Source organism: Paroedura picta, chromosome 2 (genome assembly GCF_049243985.1).
Source record: "Paroedura picta isolate Pp20150507F chromosome 2, Ppicta_v3.0, whole genome shotgun sequence".
In the NCBI taxonomy this organism is placed as follows: Eukaryota; Metazoa; Chordata; class Lepidosauria; order Squamata; family Gekkonidae; genus Paroedura; species Paroedura picta.
In genome coordinates this window covers 7,037,357-7,064,287 of record NC_135370.1, presented here as the reverse complement: position 1 = coordinate 7,064,287, position 26,931 = coordinate 7,037,357, and the positions used below count along the sequence as shown (strand labels likewise).

The following is a 26,931-nucleotide window of genomic DNA, read 5'->3' as shown; positions in this document are numbered from 1 at the left end:
TCATTCCACCCTGATCCTGATGTCCAGGCTGCCCCACTGTTATTAGATTTCGGAAGCTAAGCAGGACCAGCCCTGGTTTGTTCTTGGATAGAAGACCATCAAGGAAGCCTAGAGTTGCAGAGTCAGGTAATAAGAAACTATCACTGTTTATCCCTTGCTTTGAAAATCCTGCAAGGCTGTGATTTGATGACTCTACCACTGCCCTTCCCTCTCTTCTTACCACTAAGCACTCATACTCCCTGTCGTAGAGCAGTCCTGAAAGTGACATACAGATACCAGAATTTAGTTTCTCTTCCAGCTCCTGGAAGGTGCAGCTATGCCAGGCAATGTTTTTTTGCACTCTGAACAGGGTGCAGGGTTCCCTTCTGTGAACTTTCGTAGCATTTTTTGTAGTTAAGAAGGAAATAGTTTGGTTGCTTTTACTTGCATCTTTCTGGAAGGGCTCAGATGTTGCCTGAAGATACTCTTGAAATTGAAATGCCTTAGGTCAAAGTCATTTGTAGTATTGGTGTGCATGTTAGACCATTCCTGTGGAATCACAACCTTCATAGAATCATAGAGTTGGAAGGGACCTCCTGAGTCATCTAGTCCCAACCCCCTGCACTATGCAGGACACTCACAACCCTATCACTTATCCACTGTAACCTGCCACCCCTGTGAGCCTTCACAGAATCAGCCTCTCCATCAGATGGCTATCCAGCTTCACTCTTGTGGACTTACAGAGACCACCTTATAGAAGGTAGAGCCTCTATTTTTCCAAGAGCCATACTCCAGAAACTGAGCAATAAATGATCCCTTAAAAATGGGATTTTTTTACCCCCCCCCCCTGAAAAAAGGCCTTCAAAAAGTATTAATCCCAGCCAACGGGAGATGTCTGTAAAACTTGCCAATTAGGGAAAAGAAGTGTTCCTTAATCATGATTTTAAAAATATTTTTAAATTACCCTGAGCTTTGTTAAATGACTTGTTTAATTAATATACTTTTAATACATTTTTTTGTCTCTCAAAATTCTTGGTTCTCCCCCTCAAAACATTCACTGTTTTCATGTCCAGATTGGGGTGGGGAATCTTTGGAAGACCAGTTTTTAGCTTTGATTGTGCTGAAAATTATCCATGAGATCAAGCTGGGGGCTGAACCAGAGATTCCGATGCGCAGAGATGTGTATGTTTGTTGAGCTGTGTTTTTTGAACTCACAACTCAGTTACTGGTTTATTTATTTTATGAATTTGATTTATATACTACTCCTCACTGCAACATCTTGGGTCAGTTGTGAAACACTTTCTTATCAGACACTGCTGCAAATCTTTATTATTCTCTTTTCCACCAGAAGAGACATCGGATGGGGTCAGTAAATCTGTCCATCGAGTTTTTGCTTCCATGATGGGAGAAAATGAAGAGGAGGAAGATGAAGAAGAAGAGGAGGATGAAGAAACCTCAGAACAGCCTACAGCGGGAGACGTCTTTGCCCTGGAGATGGTACTTAATAGAGAAACTAAGAAAATGATGAAGGTAAGGCTTTAAGAATTTAAAAGCCCTCGGGGACCTTTGTTGGGATGGCTGAAAACCAGTGACTAATTTTCATGCTTGAGGCTTTAAGGAGACGACACTCTAGAGTCTAGACCAGGGGTAGTGAACCTGTGGTCCGCCAGATGTTCATGGACTACAATTCCCATGAGCCCCTGCCAGCGTTTGCTGGCAGGAGCTCATGGGAATTGTAGTCCATGAACATCTGGAGGACCACAGGTTGACAACCCCTGGTCTAGACCCATAGCTGTCAGGATCCTAGGAAAGCAGCTCGGCTGGCGATCCCGAACACTGACAAAGCTGAGACCACACCAAGCAGTCATAACAAAGTCGCTCTTTATTGAGGGCTACAACAAGATTCAAGCATCTTCTTCAGGAAATACAGAGCAAGGTTAATGGCAAAGACAAGATACAAAGAAAGGAACGGGGTTTTAACTACTCAGGCGTATGCCCCTCAAGCTGAACGCGGGAAAGTTGGTTCTCCCAAAAGTGATTGATTAGCAAAGGTGTGAAACTAGGAGACTTGCTGTCTACCCTGGTTCCCAAATTCCAACCCAGATGCACCATCCCTGGAAACCGGGATGTTTTACAGCTCCTCCAAGGCTAGAGATAACAGGAACATAACATTGGCCAGAGCAGGGCTACAGATGAAGCTGGGGAAGGAGGAGGGAATAGATTCACCTTGTTGGACGTACACTATAGTTCTCTTGCTTGTTAGTTAATAGTAACTGGGAATAGATTCAAGTGCGTCACCTTGTTGGTCTGAAGTAGCACAACAAAAATAGAGTCCAGTAGCACCTTTAAGACCAACAAAGATTTATTCAAGGCGTGATCTTTCGAGTGCCTGCCCTCGAAAGCTCACTCCTTGAATAAATCTATGTTGGTCTTAAAGGTGCTACTGGACTCTATTTTTGTGGTACCAACTGGGAATGCAGACCTCTCCAAGAGTGCCTAATCAAGGGGAAAGGAATTGCTGTTTGGACAGTTTTGGGGATGAAGTGACTCAGTTTGCCGGTTCCAAATATACCTTTGATTCAGTCATCGTTCTTGGTGATTCACAATTTATTGGGTGTGATTAATGTAACCTGGAGCACAAAGGAACAATGGCACTCAGACAATCTAGCTTTTAAAAAGTACCTAAACTTATTTTAAATCTAGGTTCATATAAACCTAAAAGGAGAGGAGGGAGTGACACCTGCTTTGCAGGTGTTCCACCTTCAGGAGAGGAAATGCCTTTTTTTAAGTGGGGCCCAATACAACATTGTCTAAAACAGGTAAACACACACACAAAGCCCAAGATAATTTTTTCCTTCAGAAATATCGTTGGATTTGTGTGTACATTTATACACACCTCCAATGTATATCTAGGGTCAGATCTAGCAACCTTTTTCTGTCTGTCTTTATGACCAGCTCTGTTCCCCATGGCTTGTGTTCACGCAGGTCCTATGATCCCTCGTCTAGCCCTTTTGAGCGGTCAAAATGGAACCCCTCTTGTTTTTACATTGTCACAAAAATGGGTTGGATTCAGCCCCCTCCTCTTGTTAACTGAGTACATCCAGTGAGGCGTATTCTGCCTTGTTTTCCTAGCACTGCAACTTGAATGAAAACTAAGAGCTCTGTCAGTTGAGCCACCTGCCCTAAAACAATTCTCTGTCCTAGGAGAAGCGGCCCCGCAGTAAGCTGCCCCGTGCCCTGAGAGGCCTGATGGGGGAAGCCAACATTAGGTTTGCCCGAGGAGAACATGAAGAGGCCATTCTGATGTGCATGGAAATCATAAGACAAGGTGTGTCTCCTTGTGTTGAGTGAGGTTTTGAGTTGGCAGTGACTGGGAAGACCAAAGGAAAACAATGACATGTGTGGGTGTGTATAAGAGTGTGCATATAAAATGCACATTACATTTAATAAAAACATATCACCTTAGTTTTTGTGCATGAGGTGACCACCAGGTCCTTGACCTTGGAAAGCCAACTGCATCTGCTTGTGTGCATGTGAGATGTCGAGTCACAACAGACTTGCGGTGACCCCAGCAAGGGGCAAATGATTAAGCAGGGGTGGTTTGCCACTGCCTGTCTCTGTAGCATCTTCCTTGGTAATCTCTCATCCAAGTGCTGACCCTGCTTAGCTTCTGAGATCTGAGAAGCAGAGGTGGTTGGCCATCGCCTTCTTCTGAAGGATCTTCCTTGGTGGTCTTCCATCCAAGAACCGACCCTCTTTAGCTTCTGAGATCTGAGAAGCAGAGGTGGTTTTCCACTGGTGTCCTCTACAGAGTCTTCCTTGGTGGTCCCCCATTCAAGTACTGACCCTGCTTAGCTTCCAAGGTTGGATAAGATTGGGTTATACCATGCTGCCTTCCTCTCCCCAGTTGATTCTGTTGACTGAGGATTTAAGGAGCCTCTTGGCTGTTTTGGGGCTTCCGAGGATGTGACTGAAGATAGGAAACCCAGCTGTACATGTACTATTAACTACCCACGTGGCCCTTTAACTCCTGTTTAAGTGGATTGTTGGTTTTATTAATGATCTGTTGGCTCACTTTGGCCAGAGCTTTGAGCCACTTGCGGTTACTGGGCAAAAGTATTGTTAGATAAGGAGGTGCTGGTGATTGGTGCTGCTAATTTTAATACAGCAGAACTGTTTGCAAGGACTCCTTTTAGCCCCATGCTCAAATGGAAGCATGGGTAGGTGCGGCTCATTGAAACATGAATACATTGGGGCTTTATTTTGTGTTGAGCAGCTCCGTTTGCATATGAGCCGTTCTCCACCCTCGCGATGATCTACGAAGACCAGGGCGATATGGAGAAATCTTTGCAGTTCGAACTGATCGCCGCTCACTTAAACCCCAGCGACACTGAGGAGTGGGTGCGTCTGGCGGAAATGTCCCTCGAGCAAGACAATATCAAGCAGGCCATTTTCTGCTACGCCAAAGGTAAACAAGCGGGTGGAGGTCATATTTGCTTGTCCGATGGCTGAGAAAGAACCTTTAGTAGCTTCGGTGCATGCTGACGAACGCCATTTTGATCCACTTCATGGGCTGTTTGCGAGTGGCTTTTGCCATTTTACACAGTAAAATCAAGCTGCAAAGGTGCCTTGAAGGTGGATGGCAAAGGTGTTGTTTCGTGCATGTGGACACACCTTGAATGCTTAAGAGCAGGATGGTTGGACGAGCAATCCCAAAAGCAGAGATTGCATAACCCAAAGGTGATCTGTGCATGCTTGAGAAAGTAATCAGCAAGTTGCTATAAAAGCTGATACCATATTTGGGTGCACCTCTGGGCACTTTGGCTGGGGTCACCTCTAATTGCTTAAACAGAATCTCCCTGCTGTAAGACACGCCATCTCATGGTCCCATTTGGACGTCACCCTAAAGGAACAGGCTTGTAGCCTGGAGATATTGTTGGATCACGCCCTCTTGCTGGATAAACAGGTGGAATTGGCTGCCAGGGATGTCTTTCACCAGCTTCAGCTGTTGAGCTAGCTGTGGTCCTTTCTGGGCAGGAAAGATTTTGCCACTGTGCTGCTTACCCCGGTTATATCTAGCTTCAGTTATTGAAGAGCGTTCTGTGTGAGACTGCCCTTGAAGACTGTCCAGAATCTACAGTTGGTGTAGAATGTTGTGGCCAGAATGTTGACTGGAGTAGATTGTAAGGATCGTTCTCACTCCAGTCTTGTTCTGTCTATGCTGGCGCCCAAATAGTTTCGGGGTCCAATTTTAGGTATTGACCTTGATAGCCCTATATGACTTAGAAAACAGAGCTTGGCCTATCGCTATCAAATTCCGGCTAAGGATCCATTTCCAAGTGGGGGGTTTAACTGTTAAAACAGTTAAAATATTTACATGAAGATCCCCATTGGACTCCCCGATCTGAATGGACAGCCAAGATCATGGAGAAAATTTCCCAGAGTGGCATTGATTTAGATTTTTTGCTTTCTTTAGGAGAGAGCTACTTCTTAAAAACAAACAAAGGCTTGAGTTTCAGCGTAAATTTCTGTTAATTCCACCAAATTGTTGGCTTCAGTATAAGGTCATGAAGACATCCCCGGGTCATCTAGTCCAACCTCCGCTTCAGTATAAGGTCTAGGTTAGTAGTTGCAAAGGGCTGGAGACATCCTCACGGTTATCTAGACCAATCCTGCCTCCAATATAATGTCTATAGTTGTTGCAAAGGGCTGAAGACATCCCCAGGGTCATCTAGTCCACCCCGGCTTCAGCATAAGGTCTAGGTTAGTAGTTGCAAAGGGCTGAAGACATTCCCAAGGTCATCTAGTCTTGGAATTCCACCAAATTTCTGCTTGAATTATTGTGACTCTTTAGTCCACCCCAAGCTCAGGAAAGCTTTCATGCAAGCAAGAACCAACCCCTCACCTTCAGTGATCTTATGTGCCCTATTCCAGAGAATACCTTATCTAGAAAGGCTATGCAGATGCAGAGCGAGTTGTCCCGACTCCCTGTCTCACATACTTTTGGATGGCCACCTTTACAATAATCTACGAGAACACCTTCTAGAAGCAAGTTCTGGTGGTTGTATGAACCCTTCATCAGACTGATGCTGTGAACTTGGCTGAGGTTTTTATGACCCTGTCTCTTTTATGACCTTGTCTCTCTCTGCAGCCCTGAAATACGATCCTACCAACGTGCGCTTCCTATGGGAGAGATCGAGCCTCTACGAGCAGCTGGGGGAGCACAAGGTGGCAATGGACGGCTATCGGCGCATTTTGAACCTCCTTACCCCTTTCGATGGGGACCGCTTTATGCATTTGGCCAGGGATATGGCAAAGTAAGCATCTAGGGCAGGGGTAGTCAACCTGTGGTCCTCCAGATGTCCATGGACTACAATTCCTATGAGCCCCTGCCAGCATTTGCATTTGCTGGCAGGGGCTCATAGGAATTGTAGTCCATGGACATCTGGAGGACCACAGGTTGACTACCCCTGGTCTAGGGGATTGTTCAACGTGCACCCCATTTTTTTTCAAAAAAGTTTTTTTTTTCCTGCTGTCAACTTTCCTTTGCATGCGAAGAACGGAGAGGAGGGGCTGTGGCTCAGGGGCAGAGCATCCGGTTGGTGCCCAGAAGACCCTGGGAGGTGTTGCCACTCTGAGCGAGCAATAGTAATTTTAGGGGACCAGTGGTGGGGAAGGGCCATGGCTCCATGGTAGAGCTTCTGCTAGGCTTGCAGAAGGTAAGCGTTGTGACAGACTTCTGCCTGAAACGCTGGAGAGCAGCTGTCACAATACTGACCTTCATCGGATGATGGTCTGATTCAGTTAGATAGCTTCATGCTTGAAATAACCCTTTGTCATTGCACCCTTGCTTAGGATGAGGAGTGCCCACGGCTACACGCTCCATTGAGGCAGAACATTCTGACGGGCACTAGAAGTAAAGAGGTGCTTGAGGTCGAGGGGCTAATCACAGAAAGGAGACTGCAGTGAAGACAGACCATGGGCAGAAGTCCTCAGCCTTTTTGACCCTGTGGGCGAGCACAGCCACAGAATGCTTGCTACAAAATGGCGGCCACAGGAGGCCGAGCCAGCCATAAAATGGCCGTTTCACTTTACTTCAGTCACACAGTGAAAATTCTTGTGCTGCGGTGGCAGCCAGTCAGGAGCCCTGCAGGACAAAGGCCCGTTTTGTTCTGCCTATGTTCTAAAACCACTTCACGGGTGTCAAGAAAGGGGTTGGTGGGTGCTGTGAACAGACTCCTGAAGTGTCGCATTTGGGAGCAGAGCAAAAGACGAAGTGTGTGAGGCAAAGGAGAGCATTCGTAGTCTGTGCAGACTGGATTTTGCAGAGGTAGAGTTCCAGGGGGAATTTAAAGGAAAGCTGGGTTTCAAGTAGAGGAGTGTTCCATCATCAGAAAAGGAAGCCAGTCACCTGAGAGGTTGATTCTGTGGAGGCTCAAGCGGGTGGCAGGTGACAGTGGATGAGCGATAGGGTTGTGAGTGTCCTGCATTGTGAGGGGGGTTGGACTAGATGACCCAGGAGGTCCCTTCCAACTGTATGATTCCGATTCTACCTCACATAAGATGCGTTGGCTGCGTCAGTCTGTAGAAACAGAAGCACATTTGAGTTCAGGTTTCGTGAGTCAAAGCTCACTCTGTCAGATACGAATGAAGACATGAGCCTTGACCAGGGAAAGCTTATAACAATAACAGCTGTCAAGTTTCAGCCAACTTACGCCTGCCGCAGGACGAGGGGGGTTTCGAGATGAGCAGAGGCGCCTACCATTGCCTGACTCTGCATAGCCACCCTGGACGTCCTTAGTGGTCTCCCATCCAAGTACTAACCAGGCTGGACCCTGCTTAGCTTCCCCGTTGTGATAAACTCAAGTTTGGCCAGGCTATTAGAAAACGTTGCTACTGGATTCAGATTTCACTCTGTTGCTCCTTTGGAAACTGTACTTCCCGCCTCCCTTGTATGATGTCATCCTTTTCTGGCCCCTCTTATCTCCGTTCCCTGATCCTTGCGTCTCAGTTCCTTTGGACAAGACGTCTAAGGCCTCAACCCTTAAGATCTCCAATTTTTGAGGTGTTTTTTCCCCCCTCTCAGGGAAAGGATGTGACATGTATAAATCAAGAGGATTTCATTTACCTATATTTATGAACTCATGTCCACGTTCTGTTTGATTTAGGAGTTACTATGAGGTCAATGATATTGCTGCCGCGATAGAGATCATGGAGGAAGCCTTCAGCAAGCACCAGAACCTTGTGTCTGTGGAGGATGTTAATATAGCTGCCGAACTGTATATTTCTAACAAGCAGTATGACAAAGCTTTGGCGGTAAGCACACAACTCTGATGCCCTACAAAGCCTAGCCCTTAGAAGGATGGTCCGAGGACAAATTCAGTTTTTATTTTGTGATATATGTGGTATAATGGTAGACGACAGGAAGGCCTGGAGGATCATTGTCCATGGGGTTGTGATGGGTCGGACATGACTTCACACCTAACAACAACAACAAATGGTATAATAACATATCAGTTGTAGCTTATTCTGCGGATTCTAAATCCATAGATTGGGGCCATTCTGACAAACAGAATTGTTCTGCAAACTTGTAGGACCCCTTAGATTGGCAAAGAAATCTGAACTTGGTTAAAAATGACACTGGGTTGGCCATGGTCAGGTATGGGGGAAGTGGGGAAAGGGATCCTCAGCCGGTATCCTGAATCCTGGCCTTTCCATTATACCAACAATATGTAAATACAGCTTGTGTGTCCTGATAAAGCCTACTTAATACAGAAATTTCACCACACAGGCATCTTAGGAAAAGTTGCGGGCATCTCAATGCTTTGGATTTAGGTGGTCTTTCTAAGAGCCAGATCAGCCTTTGAAAGGATCATGGGTTCTCTTTTTAACTGTCTCACCTCTGGATATGTTTTGTGCTTTCCTGATCAGGATATCTTTTCAAACATCAGTGTCCCATATTAATTCTGATACGGTCCTCTGGGAGGGCTGTACCACATATCCCCGTGAATATTTGAATGGCCTCCTAGGGGTTTTTCTCCTTTATTGTCTTCTCACAGTAGCCTAATGCAGCTCTCTTGTGTCTGTTTTTAGGTTATTACAGACTTTTCAGGGATTGTGCTCGAGAAGACTGAGAGAGAAAGGGAATCATCTGTGGAGAATACAGGTACTCTGAAAACAGCAAAAACTCTGAATTGTCTTGAGGTTCTTTCAAGAGAGGACATAAGCTTTCCTTGGCATGGTATCTGTGCACATTTTCCTGTTAAGGATGGAAGAGACATGGTAACTCTCTTATTTGTTACTGTGTGATGTGTGATGAAGAGATCAGTCAAATTGCTTGAAATGCAATGTGGTTTGTGGCTCCTATAATAATAGATGGTGACCCCCCCATCCCCACAAAATTGTGCTTCTGAAGGTCAGCAGGCATCCCTCAGGAACAGTATGGGAGGGGGGGCTCTGCAGTGTGTGGGGGGGACCCGGGGAAAATTGTTGATGTAATTTAAATATACAAGAGTACCAGCACCAGGCTGCTTGCAAGAAGACAAATTGGTTCTTATATGCTGCTTTTTCTCTACCAGAAGGAGTCTCAAAGCGGCTTACAGTCACTTTCCCTTTCCTCTCCCCACAACAGACACCCTGTGAGGGAGGTGAGGCTGAGAGAGCCCTGAGATTACTGAAGAAGAAGAAGAGTTGGTTCTTCTATGCTGCTTTTCTCTACCCAAAGGAGTCTCAAAGCGGCTTACATTTGCCTTCCCTTTCCTCTCCCCAAAACAGACACCTGGTGAGGGAGGAGAGGCTGAGAGACCCCTGATATCACTGCTCGGTCAGAACAGCTTTATCAGTGCTGTGATGAGCCCAAGGTCACCCAGCTGGCTGCAGGTGGGCGAGGAGCAGCAAATCAAACCCTGCTTGCCAGATTACAAGTCTGCACTCCTAACCACTACACCAAGCTGGCTCTAAAATAGTTTTATGTAGAAGACTCTGTATAGAAAAGGGCAAAAGAGGTTCCTGTCTCATTGTTCTGTTCTTTCATTCTCTCTGTTCAGTCTGGAGGTAAGCAAGGGGGGAAGGGTGCTCAACAGAGCTGGAAACCTCTAAAGAGCCAAACAGAACATAGGAGGAGGAGACGGTTTGAAAACTATCAGGATGTTCCTAATACGTGCTGAATACACATCTCCTCATATGCTTTTGAATCGGACACAGTGCCTATCTTGCCTGTTCCAGCAAAAATCACCCTCCTTTCACCTGCAAACGGAAAAGCTGTTTTGGCAGCTTCTGCCTCCCATCGTTTTGTAGAATTCTGTGTGAAGTTACGGAATAGGCTTGGCAGTGAATCATTTCCTATTGCTCCAGGAGTTCCAGAGCCTTCTTTAGGAGAGCGGGCTGGTGATTCCAGCCACTTCTTTTAAAATTTACTTCCAGTGGTTTTGTGCTGGCAGAATCGTAGAATGAGTGGTAATAGTGGTTCAGCACGTTCGGTTTCCTGGCGTCTGTGGTTCTTGTACCCTGGTCTTCTCTTAGAATTGTGTGTCTGTTTTGCATGTCTTGTTGCTAATAAAGGCTCCATGGCTGGAGCAAAGCAGCGAAACCAGAGCAATCCTATGAAGTTGTTGCAGATTCACAAGAGCATTCGTTTTCAGAATCTCTCTCTCTCTCTCTTTCACTCTCACTCCAAAATGCACACTCCAGTGGAAATGGAAGAGGGACAAGAAGCGACCAGCGACCCTCAAGATTGCGCACAGGAAACCACATCTGCCTGTGAGCGAATTCCTCTATTGAAAGCTCATTTAAATGAAAAGTCCAAAAGAGCGGTACTGTAAGACAGGGATCCTCAACATTTGCTGGCAGGGGCTCATGGGAATTGTAGTCCATGAACATCTGGAGGACCACAGGTTGAGGATCCCTGCTGTAAGAAATCGTACTGTAAATTCCTGGGGGGGAAAGTTTTAATGAGCCCACCCCCAGCTGTAGAAAGGACCTGTGGATCTGGGCCAGTCCAAAATCCCAGTCTGTGGCCAACACCCCCTTTCTCCGTACTGTCTTATTTATTTATTTCTTGAGTCTCTATATCACCCTTCTCAGGGGGTCAGGGTGGTTCGCATCGTAGACACAGGCACTAAATAAAAAATTATCAACAAATGTAATGCAATTAAATTTTGAATTATTAACAACAGCATGTGGATTCTATATCCAAGAGGGGAGCAGATAAAGTGCTCTGGCAGGATTTTCCATAATTGCGTGTGGTTATCAGATGTATCTCTCTGCGCGCACCCCACCATGGAAGCTCACTGTGGGCTGGTCACATGCTCTCCACTTAACCTACCTCGCAGGGTGGTTGTTAGAGGATAAAAGAGAGAGGGGGGGAAACAATAGTGTAAGCTGTTAGCTGCACATCCCTGAAGTCCCCTGCAGGACATTCTTCATATGCTGTTGAAGATTTTGCCTGTTCCAACCATTTGATACCTGGTTTAGACCAGCCTTTCTCAACTTTTTTACCATTGAGAAAACCTTGAAGCTTTCTTCAGGCTTTGAGAAGTCCCAGAAATGGTGCAACTGTGAGAATATGGTTGGGAACATACTCACCCGGGGCCCCTCCCCTTCCCATGCCCTCCAGGCCAATCACTGACCATTTTGGGAGGGGGGCAGGTCAACATGACCCAATCAGGTCAGATCACCTGATAAAAGTTTAACAAATTTTAAAACGATATCAAAAATTAATTAATTGCCACTCGTTTGGGAAACCCTTCCAGGGCCATTAAGAAACCCCAAGGTTTTAGAAAAGCCTGGTTTGAGAAAGCCTGAACTAGACGCGAGAGAATACGGGAGATATGGAGCTGTAAAAGAGAAGACTTCTGTTATAACAATTTAGAAATTTAAATTTTTAAAAAACTCAAAAAAGGCATGTAGTTCCTGCACTGTGCAGGGGGTTGTCCCTAGAGATCCCTTCCAACTTTATGATTCTATGTAGGTAGAACTCAGAGGGAGCAGTCAGCAAAGACCCCTAGACATAGTTAGGGGGGAAATAGTTCTAATGTCTAGATTCAAATCGAGCAACATTTTGACAGCATGAGCTTTTGGGCTTCAGAGCTCCCTTCGTCAGGCACAAGTAGAAGGGGAGATCCTTCTTTGACAAAGGGAGTTTTGTCTCTTGGAAGCTCAAACTGTGAAGATCTGGTTGGTCTCAGAGGTGCTACTGGACTCGAATCTGGTTCTTCTGCTGCGGACTGCCCTCTGGAACAAGATTGTGGCACTGCTGACATTTCCTCCCGTTGTCCTTCTAGCTTCAGAAAAGGTCACTTGCTCCATCCCAGAGGGCGTCCCCATAGACATCACGGTGAAGCTCATGGTTTGCTTGGTGCACTTGAACATCTTGGAGCCGCTCAATGTAAGTATGGAACCAGACGAAGGAGGGCCTGGAGGCAGCTTTCCAGGGGGATCCCCTGGTATTCCAAAGAGGTGACAAGATCCTGGCGTCCCCAGAGGGCTTTTGAAATCCTCCTCGGCTTTAACTATTTGTCATGCGATGCCAAGAGGCTGCTGTTTAAACCGAAGAGCCCTGCTGGATCAGACCAGTGAGGGTCCATCTAGTCCAGCATCCTGCCTCTCACAGACCGTTTATGCACTGGGAACTTCACTGCCCCAGCTCCCATGCAGGTGCACTAATCGGGGGCAGATGAAGTGCACCAGGCCAAAAGCTCCTCTGTGTGGTTGCAGGAAGAGGTGGGCCAACCTGCCACGACTAAAACTCCAGCCTGCAGCCCAGCATGAAACCTCCAGTGCATAAACGGTCACACAGTGGCCAACCAGTGCCTCTGGAGGGTCAACAACAGGGCAGAGAGACCAAGGCCATACTAAGATTCTCAGAAAAGCCCAGCTGGATCAGACCAGTGAAGGTCCAACCAGTGCCTCTGGAGGACCAACAACGGGTTGGAGGCCGAGGTCTTCTTCTGAGAAGAACATCAGACCCAATAGTCTAGTCCTGCATCCTGTCTCACACAGGGGCCATCCGGTTCCTCCAGAGGGCCAACTAAAGGGCAATACAGGCTGAGGCCTTCCCCCTGGTGTTTCTCCCTGGCTATGGACTCAAAGATTTAGTGCCTTTGAATGTGGAGGTTCCTCTCCGTCCCCACAGCTAAGACCCACTGATAGGCCTCTCTTCCATGAATCTACCTAATCTTTTAAAGCCACCTATGCCTGGTTTCAACTGGGGGGTGACATTCGGCAGCAGAAAGTTGGGATATGTTCTTTGTTTCTCCTTTCGATCAATTAGGACCCTGTATTTGCAGGTTTACCTGTCAAAAGTTTTGCAGACAACTCTTCATCTATAGCTTGTCTTCTCACTAAGACTCAGCCGATTACAAATATGATAGAACAAGTCAGTCAGCTGATCACAAACCCTGATAACCCCCTTTGAATAAGAACAGAAATTCTTGCATTTAACAGCAATGATTCCTAGTGAGACAAAGCTATTAAGTCAGTCAGCAAACAGAATACAAGCTAGGGGATGGCCAAACTGCAGCTCTCTAGATGTATGTGCACTACACTTCCCATGAGCCCCTTCCAGCAGGGCCTCATGGGAATTGTAGTCCACTGACATCTGGAGAGCCGCAGTTTGGCCACTCCTGAGCTAGGATAATGTAGTCTGCTGATCTAAAATGTATCTGAACTTTCGGTATTTGGCTTTTTGTAATGTGAACAAGGTAAAGGATTTAACATTTTTATTTTTCTCTGGCCAGCATCTGCTAACAACTCTAGTGGAACAAAACCCTGAGGATATGGGGGATCTGTACCTGGACGTGGCAGAGGCCTTCCTGGATGTTGGGGAATACAATTCTGCGCTTCCCCTCTTGAGTTCCCTGGTGTGCTCGGAAAGATATAACCTAGCTGTTGTCTGGCTCCGCCACGCAGGTGATTGCCGTTCCTCCGGTTAGCAGGCCCTGCTGACCCACCCTGACCCACCCTTTGGTCACTGAAGAGGCTGTAGTCATGGTGCCGTGCCAAGGGGCTCTCTGGGGTGGGGGGTGGGGATACACAGAGAGCTGTGTGGTTTGTCCATTGTGAGGAGGGCTGTATTTCAGAGCATCTGTTCGGGCTGATTTTGTATTTAATTTTTAAAAATCAGAGATGTACCGGCTACAGAGGGATATTGGCATGAAAGACAGCGTGGTGGAGTGCTTAAAGAGTGGGGGCCTCTAATCTGGAGAACCGGGTTTGATTCCCCGCTCCTCCTCCACATGCAGCCAGCTGGGTGACCTTGGGACAGTCAAAGTCAAAGCCCCTTTATTGGCATAACCATAACAAAGGATTTGTGTTAAAAGAGAAGGTATTTCCATTCCCAATTCATTTGAAGAAAATCCTATGGAAGAATTTTGCCAGCCACAGTTCTCTTAGGGCTGTCCTTGCAGAGCTGGTTGGCTTGAGCTGCCTCTGCCCCACCTGCCTCCCAGGGTGTCTGTTGTGAGGGGAGGAAGGGAAAGGTGCTCGTAAGGCACTTTGGGACTGCTTTGGGGAGTGAAAATCTTTTCTTCTCCTGAAACAGAAGGCAGGCTTTGGCACAGCTACCTGGTACTGAAAGGGCCTCTTGTGGCGCAGGGTGGTAAGGCAGCAGACACGCAGTCTGAAAGCTCTGCCCATGAGGCTGGGAGTTCGATCCCAGCAGCCGGCTCAAGGTCGACTCAGACTTCCATCCTTCCGAGGTCGGTAAAATGAGTACCCAGATTGCTGGGGGGTAAATGGTAATGACTGGGGAAGGCCCTGGCAAACCACCCCGTATTGAGTCTGCCATGAAAACGCTGGAGGGCGTCACCCCAAGGGTCAGACATGACCCGGTGCTTGCACAGGGGATACCTTTACCTTTACCTTTATACATATTTCATATGTAGTAAGAACTGGTGTGTGTTAAAACCAGAGCTTTGAAGAAGGCCCTATAAGGGCCAAAATGCATCAGTCTAGTGGTCCGTGTAGTGCATAGCATACTGGTTTGCAACACCCTATGGGCTGTATAAGAGCCTCTTGTGGCGCAGAGTGGTAAGGCAGCAGAAACGCAGTCTGAAAGCTGTGCCCATGAGGCTGGGAGTTCGATCCCAGCAGCCGGCTCAAGGTTGACTCAGCCTTCCATCCTTCCGAGGTCGGTAAAATGAGTACCCAGCTTGCTGGGGGGTAAACGGTCATGACTGGGGAAGGCACTGGCAAACCACCCCGTATTGAGTCTGCCATGAAAACGCTAGAGGGCGTCACCCCAAGGGTCAGACATGACCCGGTGCTTGCACAGGGGATACCTTTACCTTTACCTGGTACTGAAGGACACTGTCCATAGCCCTGAACGTTTAGGGACTGTTTTGGAACCTTTACGAAGGACACAACACTGCATCAAATGTAATAGTGACCTTGATCAGCATAACCTTTCTCCCTTAACAGTTACACTATCAGGTCATATTTAAGTACTATATGTTAGTACAGGGAGTGAGTCACCCTCACATCTGCAGGAAAAATCAGCCTGAATGTAATACGAGGAAAGCGGATTCCATTGAGTCGTGGCATTGGAGGAGAGTTTTAGGGATGCCGTATGCTGCCGAAAAGAAAAAGGAGGAGGTTTCTGGGTCAGATTGTCCCTAGAAGCTAAAATGTCTCAGCTGAATCTCTTGTAGTTTAGGGACATCGTGAGAAGATGAGAATCCCTGGAAAAGACAGTCATGCTAGGAACAGCGGAAGGCAGCAGGAAAAGAGAACCAACAGGAAATAAGTGTAAAGTTCTGCATCTGGGTCAGAAAAATGCAAAGCATGCCTACTGGATGGGGGATACGCTTCTAGGTAACACTGTGTGTGAACGAGACCTTGGGGTACTTGTGGATTGTAAACTAAACATGAGCAGGCAGTGTGATGCAGCGGTAAAAAAGGCAAATGCCATTTTGGGCTGTATCAGCAGGGACATCACATCAAAATCACAAGATGTCATAGTCCCATTGTATACGGCACTGGTCAGACCACACCTGGAGTGCTGTGTGCAGTTCTGGAGGCCTCACTTCAAGAAGGGCGTGGATATAATTGAAAGGGTACAGAGGAGAGTGACGAGGATGATCTGGGGCCAAGGGACCAAGCCCTATGAAGATAGGTTGAGGGACTTGGGAATGTTCAGCCTGGAGAAAAGGAGGTTGAGAGGGGACATGATAGCTCTCTTTAAGTATTTGAAAGGTTGTCACTTGGAGGAGGGCAGGGTTTAAACTACAAGTACAATGATATAGGCGAGATATCAGGAAAAGAATTTTCACAGTCAGAGTGGTTCAGCAGTGGAATAGGCTGCCTAAGGAGGTGGTGAGCTCCCCCTCACTGGCAGTCTTCAAGCAAAGGTTGGATACACACTTTTCTTGGATGCTTTAGGATGCTTAGGGCTGATCCTGCGTAGAGCAGGGGGTTGGACTAGATGGCCTGTATGGCCCCTTCCAACTCTATGATTCTATGAGACGGATGGGGTCAGTCAATGAAGCCACGAGAGCCCTCCCAATTGTGAGAGCAGAACAAGGCTGCTGACGATAGGGTCCTTTGGAGGTCATCCATCCCTCGGGTCTTCCGTTTCAGTTTAGTACGATTCCTGAACACCAGCCATAACAACGATACACAGCACATTGAATGCGTACAGACAGTCTGCACAGAAAATACACATTTAATGGTAAGAAGAAAACTATTACATATACTAACATTAGACCATGTTCTTCCACCTAATTAAACATTTGGTGCTTTCTGGGGAAAGAATCGCTCATATTCATGTTTCGTATCAAGCTCATTCAGTTTAATACTGAAAGAAGGGAAAGCAACGTTCCCCTGAGAATCTCAAGTGACATCCCCTGAAGAAGTTTGACACATTGAAGTTTCACAAATATGAAAGATTCTTTCCATCCAAGCACCCGTTCTTTCTTTTTTCTTCGTTGGACTTGGTAGGACCATGTCCTTCTATCAGTGGCCTGATTAAATGTGCACAGAGTCTTGCTACCTTAACAGTAGTTGAAGTGAAACTGTCAGCAAGAAGAAGAGAGGTACAAAAATAATTTGATCCTCCTGGATATTTAGGGCTGCTGTAGGTCGGGCGTGACTCGGTGGCGCAAAGCTTGGAGAAGGTCTGGTCCTGACTTTGCCTGCCTTTCTTCTCAGAGTGCTTGAAGGCCTTGGGCTACATCGAGCGGGCAGCCGAGAGCTACGCCAAGGTGGTCGACCTGGCCCCCCTGCACCTGGACGCCAGGATTTCCCTTTCAACTCTCCAACAGCAGCTGGGCCGGCCGGAGAAAGCCCTAGAAGCGCTCGAGCCCATGTACGACCCGGACACGCTGGCGCAGGATGCCAATGCGGCACAGCAGGTGAGCCGTGACTCTGTCACCATGTGAGTCTCTTTGTTAATTGTGGTGTTTTGCTGACCGGGCCCCGTGTGTCTGGTGACCTCACTTGCTGCCTGGCTCTGAAGCGCAAGGAGGTACCATAGGGCCTTGCCCCAGTTGGCTTCCTTAACGCGATGAACCATTTGTGCTTGAACAGTTCTGCGGGCCTGCAAAAGGGAGCTCCTCCGCCAGGCATTTGGTTAAGGTCGATCCGAACCACCTCTTCCCACTGGCCCCCAAGCCTCCCTCTGACAATCATTACAGATCTGCCCAAACCACTGGGCCTCAGGACGAGTTAATCAATGTTCCTAGTATTCTACAGCAGTGGTCCACAACCCCCGGTCCGGGGACCAGGACCGTTCCGTGGATCAGTAGGAACTGGTCCGCGGCTCCTTCTCGTCCTCCTCCCTGCTGCTGCCTCGGGGTCTGTCCTGCCACTCTGCCGTTGGCTCACCTTTGGTGCTCTTCGGGGGCCGCCATGACTGGGGCTCTCCCTCGGCGTAGCACTGCACAGCTGCTGCTGGCAACACCCCCCAGCGGGCGGCGGGAAGTCAGGGGCGCCAGCAGGACAGCAAGCGGAGCAGGGGCTCAGGCGGCAGCAGCAACGTCCCTTGGCAAAAGAGTACCCCCACCCCCCGGGCCTCAGTATAATTGTCAAGCGTTGACCAGTCCCCAGTGATAAAAAGGTTGGGGGCCATTGTTCTACAATGTTTATTACTATCACTATCTTGTTGTCATTGTTATTACCACATCGCTATAAATTGTGGCTTTCCCATTTCATGTAGAACGCCCTGAGCCTTCGGGGAGGGTGGTATATAAATAAAATAAATCAATAAATTGAGGGTAGCTATTGGAATGGTGGGTTGAGCATTTTCCCCTTTGCTGCTGCGAGGGATTTGCTATCAGGGAGCAGGGAATGGCTTGGAAAGATTTCCCTTGGCCTAGGGACTGTGAACAGGATCACCCCATGGAGACTGATGTCCCTGCCCAACTGGAGGAACTCTGTGGTCCTTGACACGCTCTCCCTCAGTTTCAGCAGGAAGAAGAGTTGCTTTTTCTCCCCCGCTTTTCACAGCCCGAAGGAGATCCAAAGCGGCTTACGATCACCTCCCTTCTTCTCCCCTGCTCTGTGAGAACAGAACGAATGGGTTTGTGACTAGTCCAAGGTCACCCAGCTGGCTGCATGTGGGGGAGCGGGGAATCAAACCCGGCTCGCCATGATTAGAAGCCGCCACTCTTACCATTGCCCCTAGCTGGGTGGTTCTGTGGTAGAACAGTACGGACTCCAGCAGCACCTTCAAGACTGACAAGAGTTCCAGGGGGATGAACTTTTGAGAGGCTAAGTAGAATCAGGGAATCATTGAGCTGAAAAAGATCAGACGGGCTGTCCAGTGCGACTCCCTGCTCAGCTCAGGAAATGCCTCAAAGATCTTGGACAAGTGTTCAGCTGTTCCTCAGAGACTGCTGGTGGGGTGGGGGGAGGGGGGGAGAACATAAGAGAAGCCATGTTGGATCAGGTCAACAACCTGTCCAGTCAAGCACTCGGTGGCCAAAATCTAGATGCCATCAGGAGGTCTACCAGTAGGGGCATCACTCCAGACAACCCTCCCACTGCCTCCCCCTCTAAGCACCAAGAGCATCACTGCCCCAGACATAAGAATGAAAGAGAAGCCATGTTGGATCAGGCTAGTAGCCCATCTAGTCCAACACATTGTCTCACATGGTGGCCAAAACACAGGTGTCCTCAGGAAGTCCCCCAGTAGGGCCAGAATTCCCAAGGCCATCACCTATTGCCCAGTTCACCAGCAACCCTGGGCAGCAGCCAGTTCCACTGCTGAACAACTCTTAGCGTGAAATTTTCCTAATATGCATCCAGCATCTCTTTGCCCATAAGAGCCTGTGCGGTGTTAGAGTGGCAGCTTCTCATCTGGCAAGGCAGCAAGCTCCCCCACATGCAGCCAGTCCAGTGGCCTTGAGCTTGTCACAGCACTGATAGAGCTGTTCTGACTGAGCAGGAATATCAGAGCTCTCTCAGCCCCACCTACCTCACAGGGGGTCTGTTGTGGGGAGAGGAAAGGGAGAGTGATTGTAAGCCGCTTTGAGACTCCTTTGGGTAGAGAAAAGCAGGATATAAGAACCAACTCTTCTTCTAACATAAAGCCATTCTTTTGAGTCCTTTCCTCGGCCAGTAGGAACAGCTCCCTGCCCTCGATCTTGCTGGTTGCTATCTTCTGCACTCACCCCATTCTGCCCACATCATTTCTCAAGTGAGGTCTCCAGAACTGCATACGGTGCTTCAGTTACAACCTGACCAATGCAGAGCATAGCATCTTGTGATCTGGACGTTATGCGTCAGTTGATATACCGAAAGACCACCTTAGCCTGTTTTTTTGCAGCTGCATCACACTGACTGTTTGTATTTAGTTTACCATGTACCTGTAAGATCTTGTTCGCACACACTGCTACCTAGAAGCATGGATGCTTGTCATTTTTCTTATGCAAATGATGGCTTTTGTGAATGTTTTTGTCTTTCCTTAACTATCAGGAATTGAAACTGCTTCTCCATCGTTCGACACTGTTGCATTCTCAGGGCAACATGTATGGCTATGTGGATTCTCTGCTCACCATGCTGGCCATGCTCTTGAAGGTAGGCCAAACCCTTGCATTTCCTCTCTGCAATGTGGTACCCTTTCGTTCTAACCCTCGTTTGTCAAGCGCTAACAAAACTCACAAAACTTCTGTGAAAAGAAAGCTTTAATTGGAAGTAGTTCTAGTCACTATAACGTTAGAAGTCAAATCTGTTTGATACAAGAACAGCAGGCACTTATCAATACTTTTCTCCCGCCCCAAACTTGAGCGTTCCCAAGGGAGGGGGGAGGCCCCTCTCCCAGATGCCATCCCAGGCTTCCTGCCAGAGGTGTTGAAGTTAGCGCGGCCTTGGTCAAGCCGGCGCCACAGGCTAGCTGATACAGGAACCGCAGGGTCCTTGCAACAATGTTTCACAGTAAGGGGGGGAATATGCAGTGTGAAAAGGCAGGGATCAAAGCAGGGAAAAGGGGACAACTACAAGGGGTTTTGCTTACATGGGAACTTAGTGAATACATGGGTTACAAAGGACAAAGCATATTTGCAATAATCAAGATGGAGTCAGACAGGTTCACTGAACAGAAATCATGGCAGAGAACAGGGACTGATCCTGACAGCTCAGCACCTAGTGTCCCATTGTGCCCATGCGGCCAGTGGCAAAACTTTAAAAGTGGTGCTCCCGATTCACAAACCAAAAAGGCCGCAACAATTCTGTCCACTTATAGGTTCTGGCCACTTCCACCCACGCTAAATAGAGCACTTCCAATGTACCCTCCGTGCATTTTGCAGCTGGATTGTACTGTGCAAAAGGACAGCCAAAGTGGATTCAACCTGCATCATTTAACAGAGGGGTAGTCAACCTGTGGTCCTCCAGATGTCCATGGACTACAATTCCCATGAGCCCCTGCCAGCATTCGCTGGCAGGGGCTCATGGGAATTGTAGTCCATGGACATCTGGAGGACCACAGGTTGACTACCCCTGATTTAACGTGTGTAAAAACGCCCTGGCAAATAGATGGGGAAGATGGGGAAGAAATGGAGATAGTGACAGATTTTATTTTCCTGGGCTCCAAGACTCACTGCAGATGGGGACTGCAGCAAAGAAATTAAAAGACGCTTGCTCCTGGGGAGGAAAGCTATGGCAAATCTAGACAGCATCCTAAAAAGCAGAGACATCACCCTGCCAACAAAAGTGCGTTTAGTCAAGGCTATGGTATTCCCAGTTGCAATGTATGGCTGCGAAAGTTGGACCATAAGGAAGGCCGAGTGTCAAAGAATTGAGGCTTTTGAACTCTGGTGCTGGAGAAGACTCTTGCGAGTCCCTTGGACTGCAAGGCGAACAAACCGGTCAGTCCTAGAGGAGATCAACCCTGACTGCTCTTTAGAAGGCCAGATCCTGAAGATGAAACTCAAATACTTTGGCCACCTCATGAGAAGGAAGGACTCCCTGGAGAAGAGCCTAATGCTGGGAGCGATCGAGGGCAAAAGAAGAAGGGGACGACAGAGAATGAGGTGGCTGGATGGAGTCACTGAAGCAGTCGGTGGGAGCTTAAATGGACTCCGGGGAATGGGAGAGGACAGGAAGGCCTGGAGGATCATTGTCCATGGGGTCGCGATGGGTCGGACACGACTTCGCACATAACAACAACAAAAACGCCCTCTCTGAGGTTAAGACAGTATTACGGGACTGATCCTTTAGCGTGCCGGAGGCCTTCAGGGAGCAGAAGCTGTTTTGGCAGCATGACTTTGCTTGTTTCCTGCAGAAAACTGGAACTTTGGGGGGAGCCGTGCGGAAGCTGATATAAGTGCTCCGTTGCTACTGTTCTTTAGTCTTGACAACCATATTGATTAGGTCTACTCTCCTTCCAATAATGCAATCTTTGCACCGAGTCTGTTATTGTGGCAATCGGTAGAAATCCCACAGAATCAAGGACACCAAGCCCTGCCCGCATCACCCCCAGCTGTCCACCAGTAACACTTAGCAAGACCATGGGGAACCGATACCAGGTCAGGGGCTCATGGAGTAAATTTTCGTTTTAGGGAGGGGCTCACTCAGTGTGAGGTTACTGTGGCAATCGGTAGAAGGCTCACAGACCACAGAGTGGCCGTCGGCTTTACCCTCGCTGTGTAAGAAAGAGACAGACACTGATCTGCTTATTTATATTTTTGAGGACTACGAATGAGTAACGGATAAGTAACTTGATATATATTCATCATAGATAGAACTTGAAGCCAATATTTCTCTCTCTCTCTCCTTCTCTTTGTTCTTCTTTATTTCTCTTTTTTATTATAAGTTCTGTTTAGCTTTTTAATGTTTAATATTTACATTTTAAAAATTGTATATATAATAATACAATATGTATATATGTACATATAAAAGGAGATGAGACCTTGTTCCTCCCTTCCAGCCCTCCCTCTCCTAGTCTGCCTCAGTGCCCAGACTTGGCCTGGCTGCCAGGTGGCCCTCTAGCCTCTGCTTAAAAATCTCCAGAGAGGGAGAGCCTGCCTCCCTTAAGGAAGCCCTCCCTGCAAATGCATTTCAGCCATGCTGGCTTTCTTACTGCTTTTCAGGTGGCGATGAACCGAGCTCAGGTGTGTTTAATATCCAGCTCCAAGTCCGGAGAGAGGCATCTCTATCTCATTAAAGTATCGAGGGATAAAATCTCAGACAACGATGATCAGGAAACCACCAACTGTGATGCTAAAGGTATGGTGGGTGGGTGTATGTATGGGCATTTGTTGCACACTGTTTGTTTACACTGAAAAAGCACAGGGTTCACCGTTCTTGAGAAAGCAAATCCCCTCTTGTTTGCTTCCTGCTTTGAGTAGGGTTATTTGAGGCTGAAGATCCTCTGTTTTTAATTTATTAGATTATCCCAAGAAGCCCCCCAAAAACATTCCATCCTTGTGTCAGGGCTTGATTCGAGGCTGCTACTCGTCTCTCTCTGGCTTTTGTTTAGGACCTTTAGAAGAGCCATATTGGATCAGACTAGAGAGGATCCATCTAGTCCAGCCTCCTGTCTCACACAGTGGCCAACCAGTTCCTCTGAATGGTCAACAACAGGGCAGAAAGGCTGAGGCCTTCCTAAGAACATCAGAAGAGCCCTGCTGGATCAGACCAGTGGTCCATCCAGTCCTGCCTCCATTCTCACACAGCATCCAACCAGTTCCTTTGGAGGGCCAACAACAGGACATAGAGGCTGAGGCCTTCATATGAACACAAGACCAATGCTGGATCAAACCAATGGTCCATCTTGTCCAACATCTTTTCTCACACAGCGACCAACCATTTTCTCTAGATGGCCAACAACAGGGCACAGAGGCTGAGGTCTTCCCTTGTGGTTGCATCCTGTTTCTGAGATTCAGAGGATTAGTGCCTTCGGATGTGGAGGTTCCCTTCAGGTTCCATGGCTAGCAGCATAGATTCCCAGAGGACAAGTCTACCTAATCCCCTTTGGGTACTCTCTATTCCTGTGACCGCCACTGTAACCCTCTGGCAGTGAATTCTACATTTTAGCATAGACTGGCTTGTTGCTCTGTTCTAGCGACCTTCCCTCCTTTGACCAAAGGTCTCAGGTCAGGCCCTGCTAAATGATTCTGGCATTCTTTCTTGATTCCTGTTCTTCCAGCGATCTTCATGGTGCTGACCAGTGTGCTGCCGAAGGATGACTGGTGGAACCTCCTCCTGAAGGCCATCTACGCACTCTGCGATCTCGCTCGCTACAAGGAGGCCGAACTCCTTGTGGACTCCTCGCTGGAGTACTACTCCTTCTATGACGACCGGCAGAAGCGCAAAGAACTGGAATACTTTGGCCTCTCGGCAGCAATTCTGGACAAGAATTTCAGAAAAGCATACAATTACATCAGGTGAGTCCTCTGGAGCAGCTGTGCAGAGCTGAAACTGAGCAAAGCAGGTCTCCTTTAGAGCAAGGGGCCCCAGTATGGCACCTGTAGGGGCCATCGTTTCCATTGACACCTTTTCTGGCACCGTACCAAGTGTTATTAGACAGGAGGCGGGGCTTTTGCCCAACAAAGCTTCTGGTTGGCAAATGGACATTAGATTGTCTACTCAGAGCTTTTCATAAAAGTTGCCATGGCAGCAGCAACCTCTTCAGAATATCTTCTCCCTTCCCCTTCATTAGTCCACTCGTAAAGGTCTTCTGAAGCAAAGGAAACCGGCCAAAGGAAACAGAAGGCCAGAGGTGTGGCCAACGGCACCCCTTTCTCATGATACTTCTGTATACATATACCTCTGTTCTCCTCAATGGAAACCCAATGCGGTTTAGGTTAATCCGTACTCCGTTTTATACTCACAATCCTTTGAGGTAGATTAGGCTGAGAATATATGACTTGTCGAGGGCCACCCAGCTAGCTTCCATGGCCAAGCAGGGATTTGAAGTGGGGTCTTCCAAATCCTATTCCGACACACTAACGAGTACACCACACTGTCTTTCAACATTAGCCTTTGATATAGAGCAGGGGTGGGCAAACTGTGTGCCTCCAGATGTCCATAGACTGTAATTCCCATGGGAATCGCAGTTCATGGACATCTGGAGGGCCACAGTTTGCCCACCCTTGGTACAGAGTTTAGACTTCTTGTCCCGTGTTCATCTGAGTGTTGGTCTGGTTGCTCCACTCTCTTCCCTGTTCCCAAAGAACAAGAATTGCATGAAGTTCCTCCACTGTATGAGCGGTGCGTGGTCCAGTTCACATCCAAGCCAGGTCCTGCTCTCTGAAGAACGTAGAACGACCCACCTGGTCTGCTGTGTGCTGTCTGGGTAAAATCTGCCCACTTCTTCCTCCCAGGATCATGGTCATGGAGCACGTCAACAAACCTCAGCTCTGGAATATCTTCAACCAGATCACCATGCACTCCCAAGACGTCCGGCACCACCGCTTCTGCCTGCGCCTGATGCTGAAAAACACCGACAACCTCGCGCTCTGCATCTTAAACGGCCACAATGCTTTCGTGTCCGGCAGTTTCAAGCATGCTCTCGGTAAGCTTGGGGCCAGGATTCTCGGAATGTTAGATGCACAACCTGAGGTCACGATCGATCTTTCCGTGTGACGACTCCTGTTGTATGATTCCTTTCCCGACCCCATTTTTTTCTGTAGAAGTAGATCATGGGCCCCCAACTTTTTGGATCCTGCAGGCCCCTTTGGAATTCTGAGGCAGCGTGGTGGACACAGCCACAAAATGGCTGCCGTAAGAGGCGGAGCCAGACACAAACTGTCAGACGACGAGGTCGTGCGTGCTAGTTACTCTTCAGCATTTCAGACAGGAGCTGTGTTTAGCAGGAGGTCTTTGACAGTAGAAGAAAAGTTGGTTCTTATATACCGCTTTTCTCTACCCGAGAGAGTCTCAAAGCAGCTTACAATTGCCTTCCCTCTCCCTACACCAGACACCCTGTGAGGGAGGTGAGGCTGAGAGAGCCCTGATATTACTGCTCGGTCAGAATAGCTTTTATCAGTGCTGTGGAGAGCCCAAGGTCAACCAGCTGGCTGCATGTGGGAGGGAAGTGAGGAATCAAGCCCAGCTCTCCTGATTAGAAGTCCACACTCTTAACCACTACACCAAGCTGGCTGTCTGGTGAGAAGACACTGGCCTTTTATCATCAACCGTATTGTATGAAAATGATTTTCTTATGTACAGCTTCACACAATGAAGATCCTTGTGCTTTGGTGCTTTGCTGAAGCACCATTTTAAAAAATCTGCACATCCAACCAAATCTCTGGCGCTAATAGCCCCACCTGGCCTGGGCTACTTTCTAAAAACATTTTCTGAGTACCACAAAATGTGTCAGCCAATGAGCTCTCCCATGAGCAATCAGGAGCCTTCTGGACCAAAAGTCCCACTCACTCAGTTTTTAAAATAAATTTGGCGGGTCCAAGAAAGATGTTGGTGGCTGCCACACCGGGGAACCGTGATGTAGATCAGGAGTAGTCAACCTGTGGTCCTCCAGATGTTCATGGACTACAATTCCCATGAGCCCCTGCCAGCAAACGCTAGCAGGGGCTCATGGGAATTGTAGTCCATGGTCATCTGGAGGACCACGGGTTGACTACCCCTGATGTAGATAATAGCTATATTTGATATCAGAACATCATGTGTCTGCAGATGCAAGTGGACACTGTTCCACTGAGACTTAGGGAGCACTGTGAAAACAGGCCATTAATGCGCCTAATTAACCAATGATTAACAGACTGAAAGTCATGTCATTGAGCCTATAGGAAAGCAGTAATGGGAACTGTGTGAAGGACGGCCAGCTTCCTTCCTTGAGCCAGCTTGATGTAGTGGTTAAGGGTGGCAGCCTCTAATCTGGAGAACTGGGTTTGATTCCCCACTCCTCCTCCACAGGCAGCCAGCTGGGTGACCTTGGGCCAGTCCCAGTTCTCTCAGAGCTCTCTCTAGCCCACCCACCTCACAGGGTGCTTGTCATGGGGAGAGGAAGGGAAGGCAATTGCTGGCTGCTTTGAGACTCCTTCAGGTAGTAAAAAGTGAGCTGTTCTACTTTTCCTTCTACTACCTGACAATCCCAGGCCTTGAGAGAGTACTGGTTCCTGTGTCCTGGCTCACCCCCGCGTCCTGCATCGAATGATGCTTGAATGGCAAGAAAAGGAGAAAGAGAGACACAGCTTCTTACAGATAAATGGGAAGACAGCGATGTCTCCTTCAGGATGCTCTGGAGTTTGTTACCCAAAATGCATGTCAGGAGACGTGTATTTTGTAGGGAATAGCTAGTGAGAGGCAGGTAATGAGGGGAAGAATCTGTTTGCCTATGGTAACTGTCCCCTTAAGAACTCAAGCCAGACAACATACATCAAATGAAATAATAAGTAAGCTTTATTATAGACAAGAAGTGAACAAAATTGACTTTAGAATGACATAGAACAAACACACTAGCACACTAACAAGAGGAAATAAGCCATGGGAATTAATAGAGTCAAGGATAGAATAGAAGCAGAGACAGAGACAGTCCGACACAAACCAACAGGTGAC

The 26,931-nt window shown here is 47.8% G+C and overlaps 1 protein-coding gene across 2 annotated transcripts in view; it reads left to right on the top strand.

Moving 5' to 3' along the window:
- The window catches only part of GTF3C3 (general transcription factor IIIC subunit 3), a 33,386-nt gene that overhangs the window by 1,666 nt on the left and 4,789 nt on the right, over positions 1-26,931 (top strand). For both annotated transcript variants that reach the window (XM_077319287.1, XM_077319286.1), the window contains exons 3-16: positions 1,328-1,509; positions 3,184-3,307; positions 4,256-4,447; positions 6,131-6,296; positions 8,148-8,295; positions 9,073-9,145; positions 10,669-10,737; positions 12,261-12,364; positions 13,716-13,887; positions 17,125-17,327; positions 19,891-19,992; positions 22,503-22,638; positions 23,561-23,798; positions 24,738-24,928. In XM_077319287.1, coding sequence (XP_077175402.1) covers positions 1,328-1,509; positions 3,184-3,307; positions 4,256-4,447; positions 6,131-6,296; positions 8,148-8,295; positions 9,073-9,145; positions 10,669-10,737; positions 12,261-12,364; positions 13,716-13,887; positions 17,125-17,327; positions 19,891-19,992; positions 22,503-22,638; positions 23,561-23,798; positions 24,738-24,928 — 2,100 coding nt within the window. The remainder of the gene's footprint in view (positions 1-1,327; positions 1,510-3,183; positions 3,308-4,255; positions 4,448-6,130; positions 6,297-8,147; positions 8,296-9,072; positions 9,146-10,668; positions 10,738-12,260; positions 12,365-13,715; positions 13,888-17,124; positions 17,328-19,890; positions 19,993-22,502; positions 22,639-23,560; positions 23,799-24,737; positions 24,929-26,931) is intronic.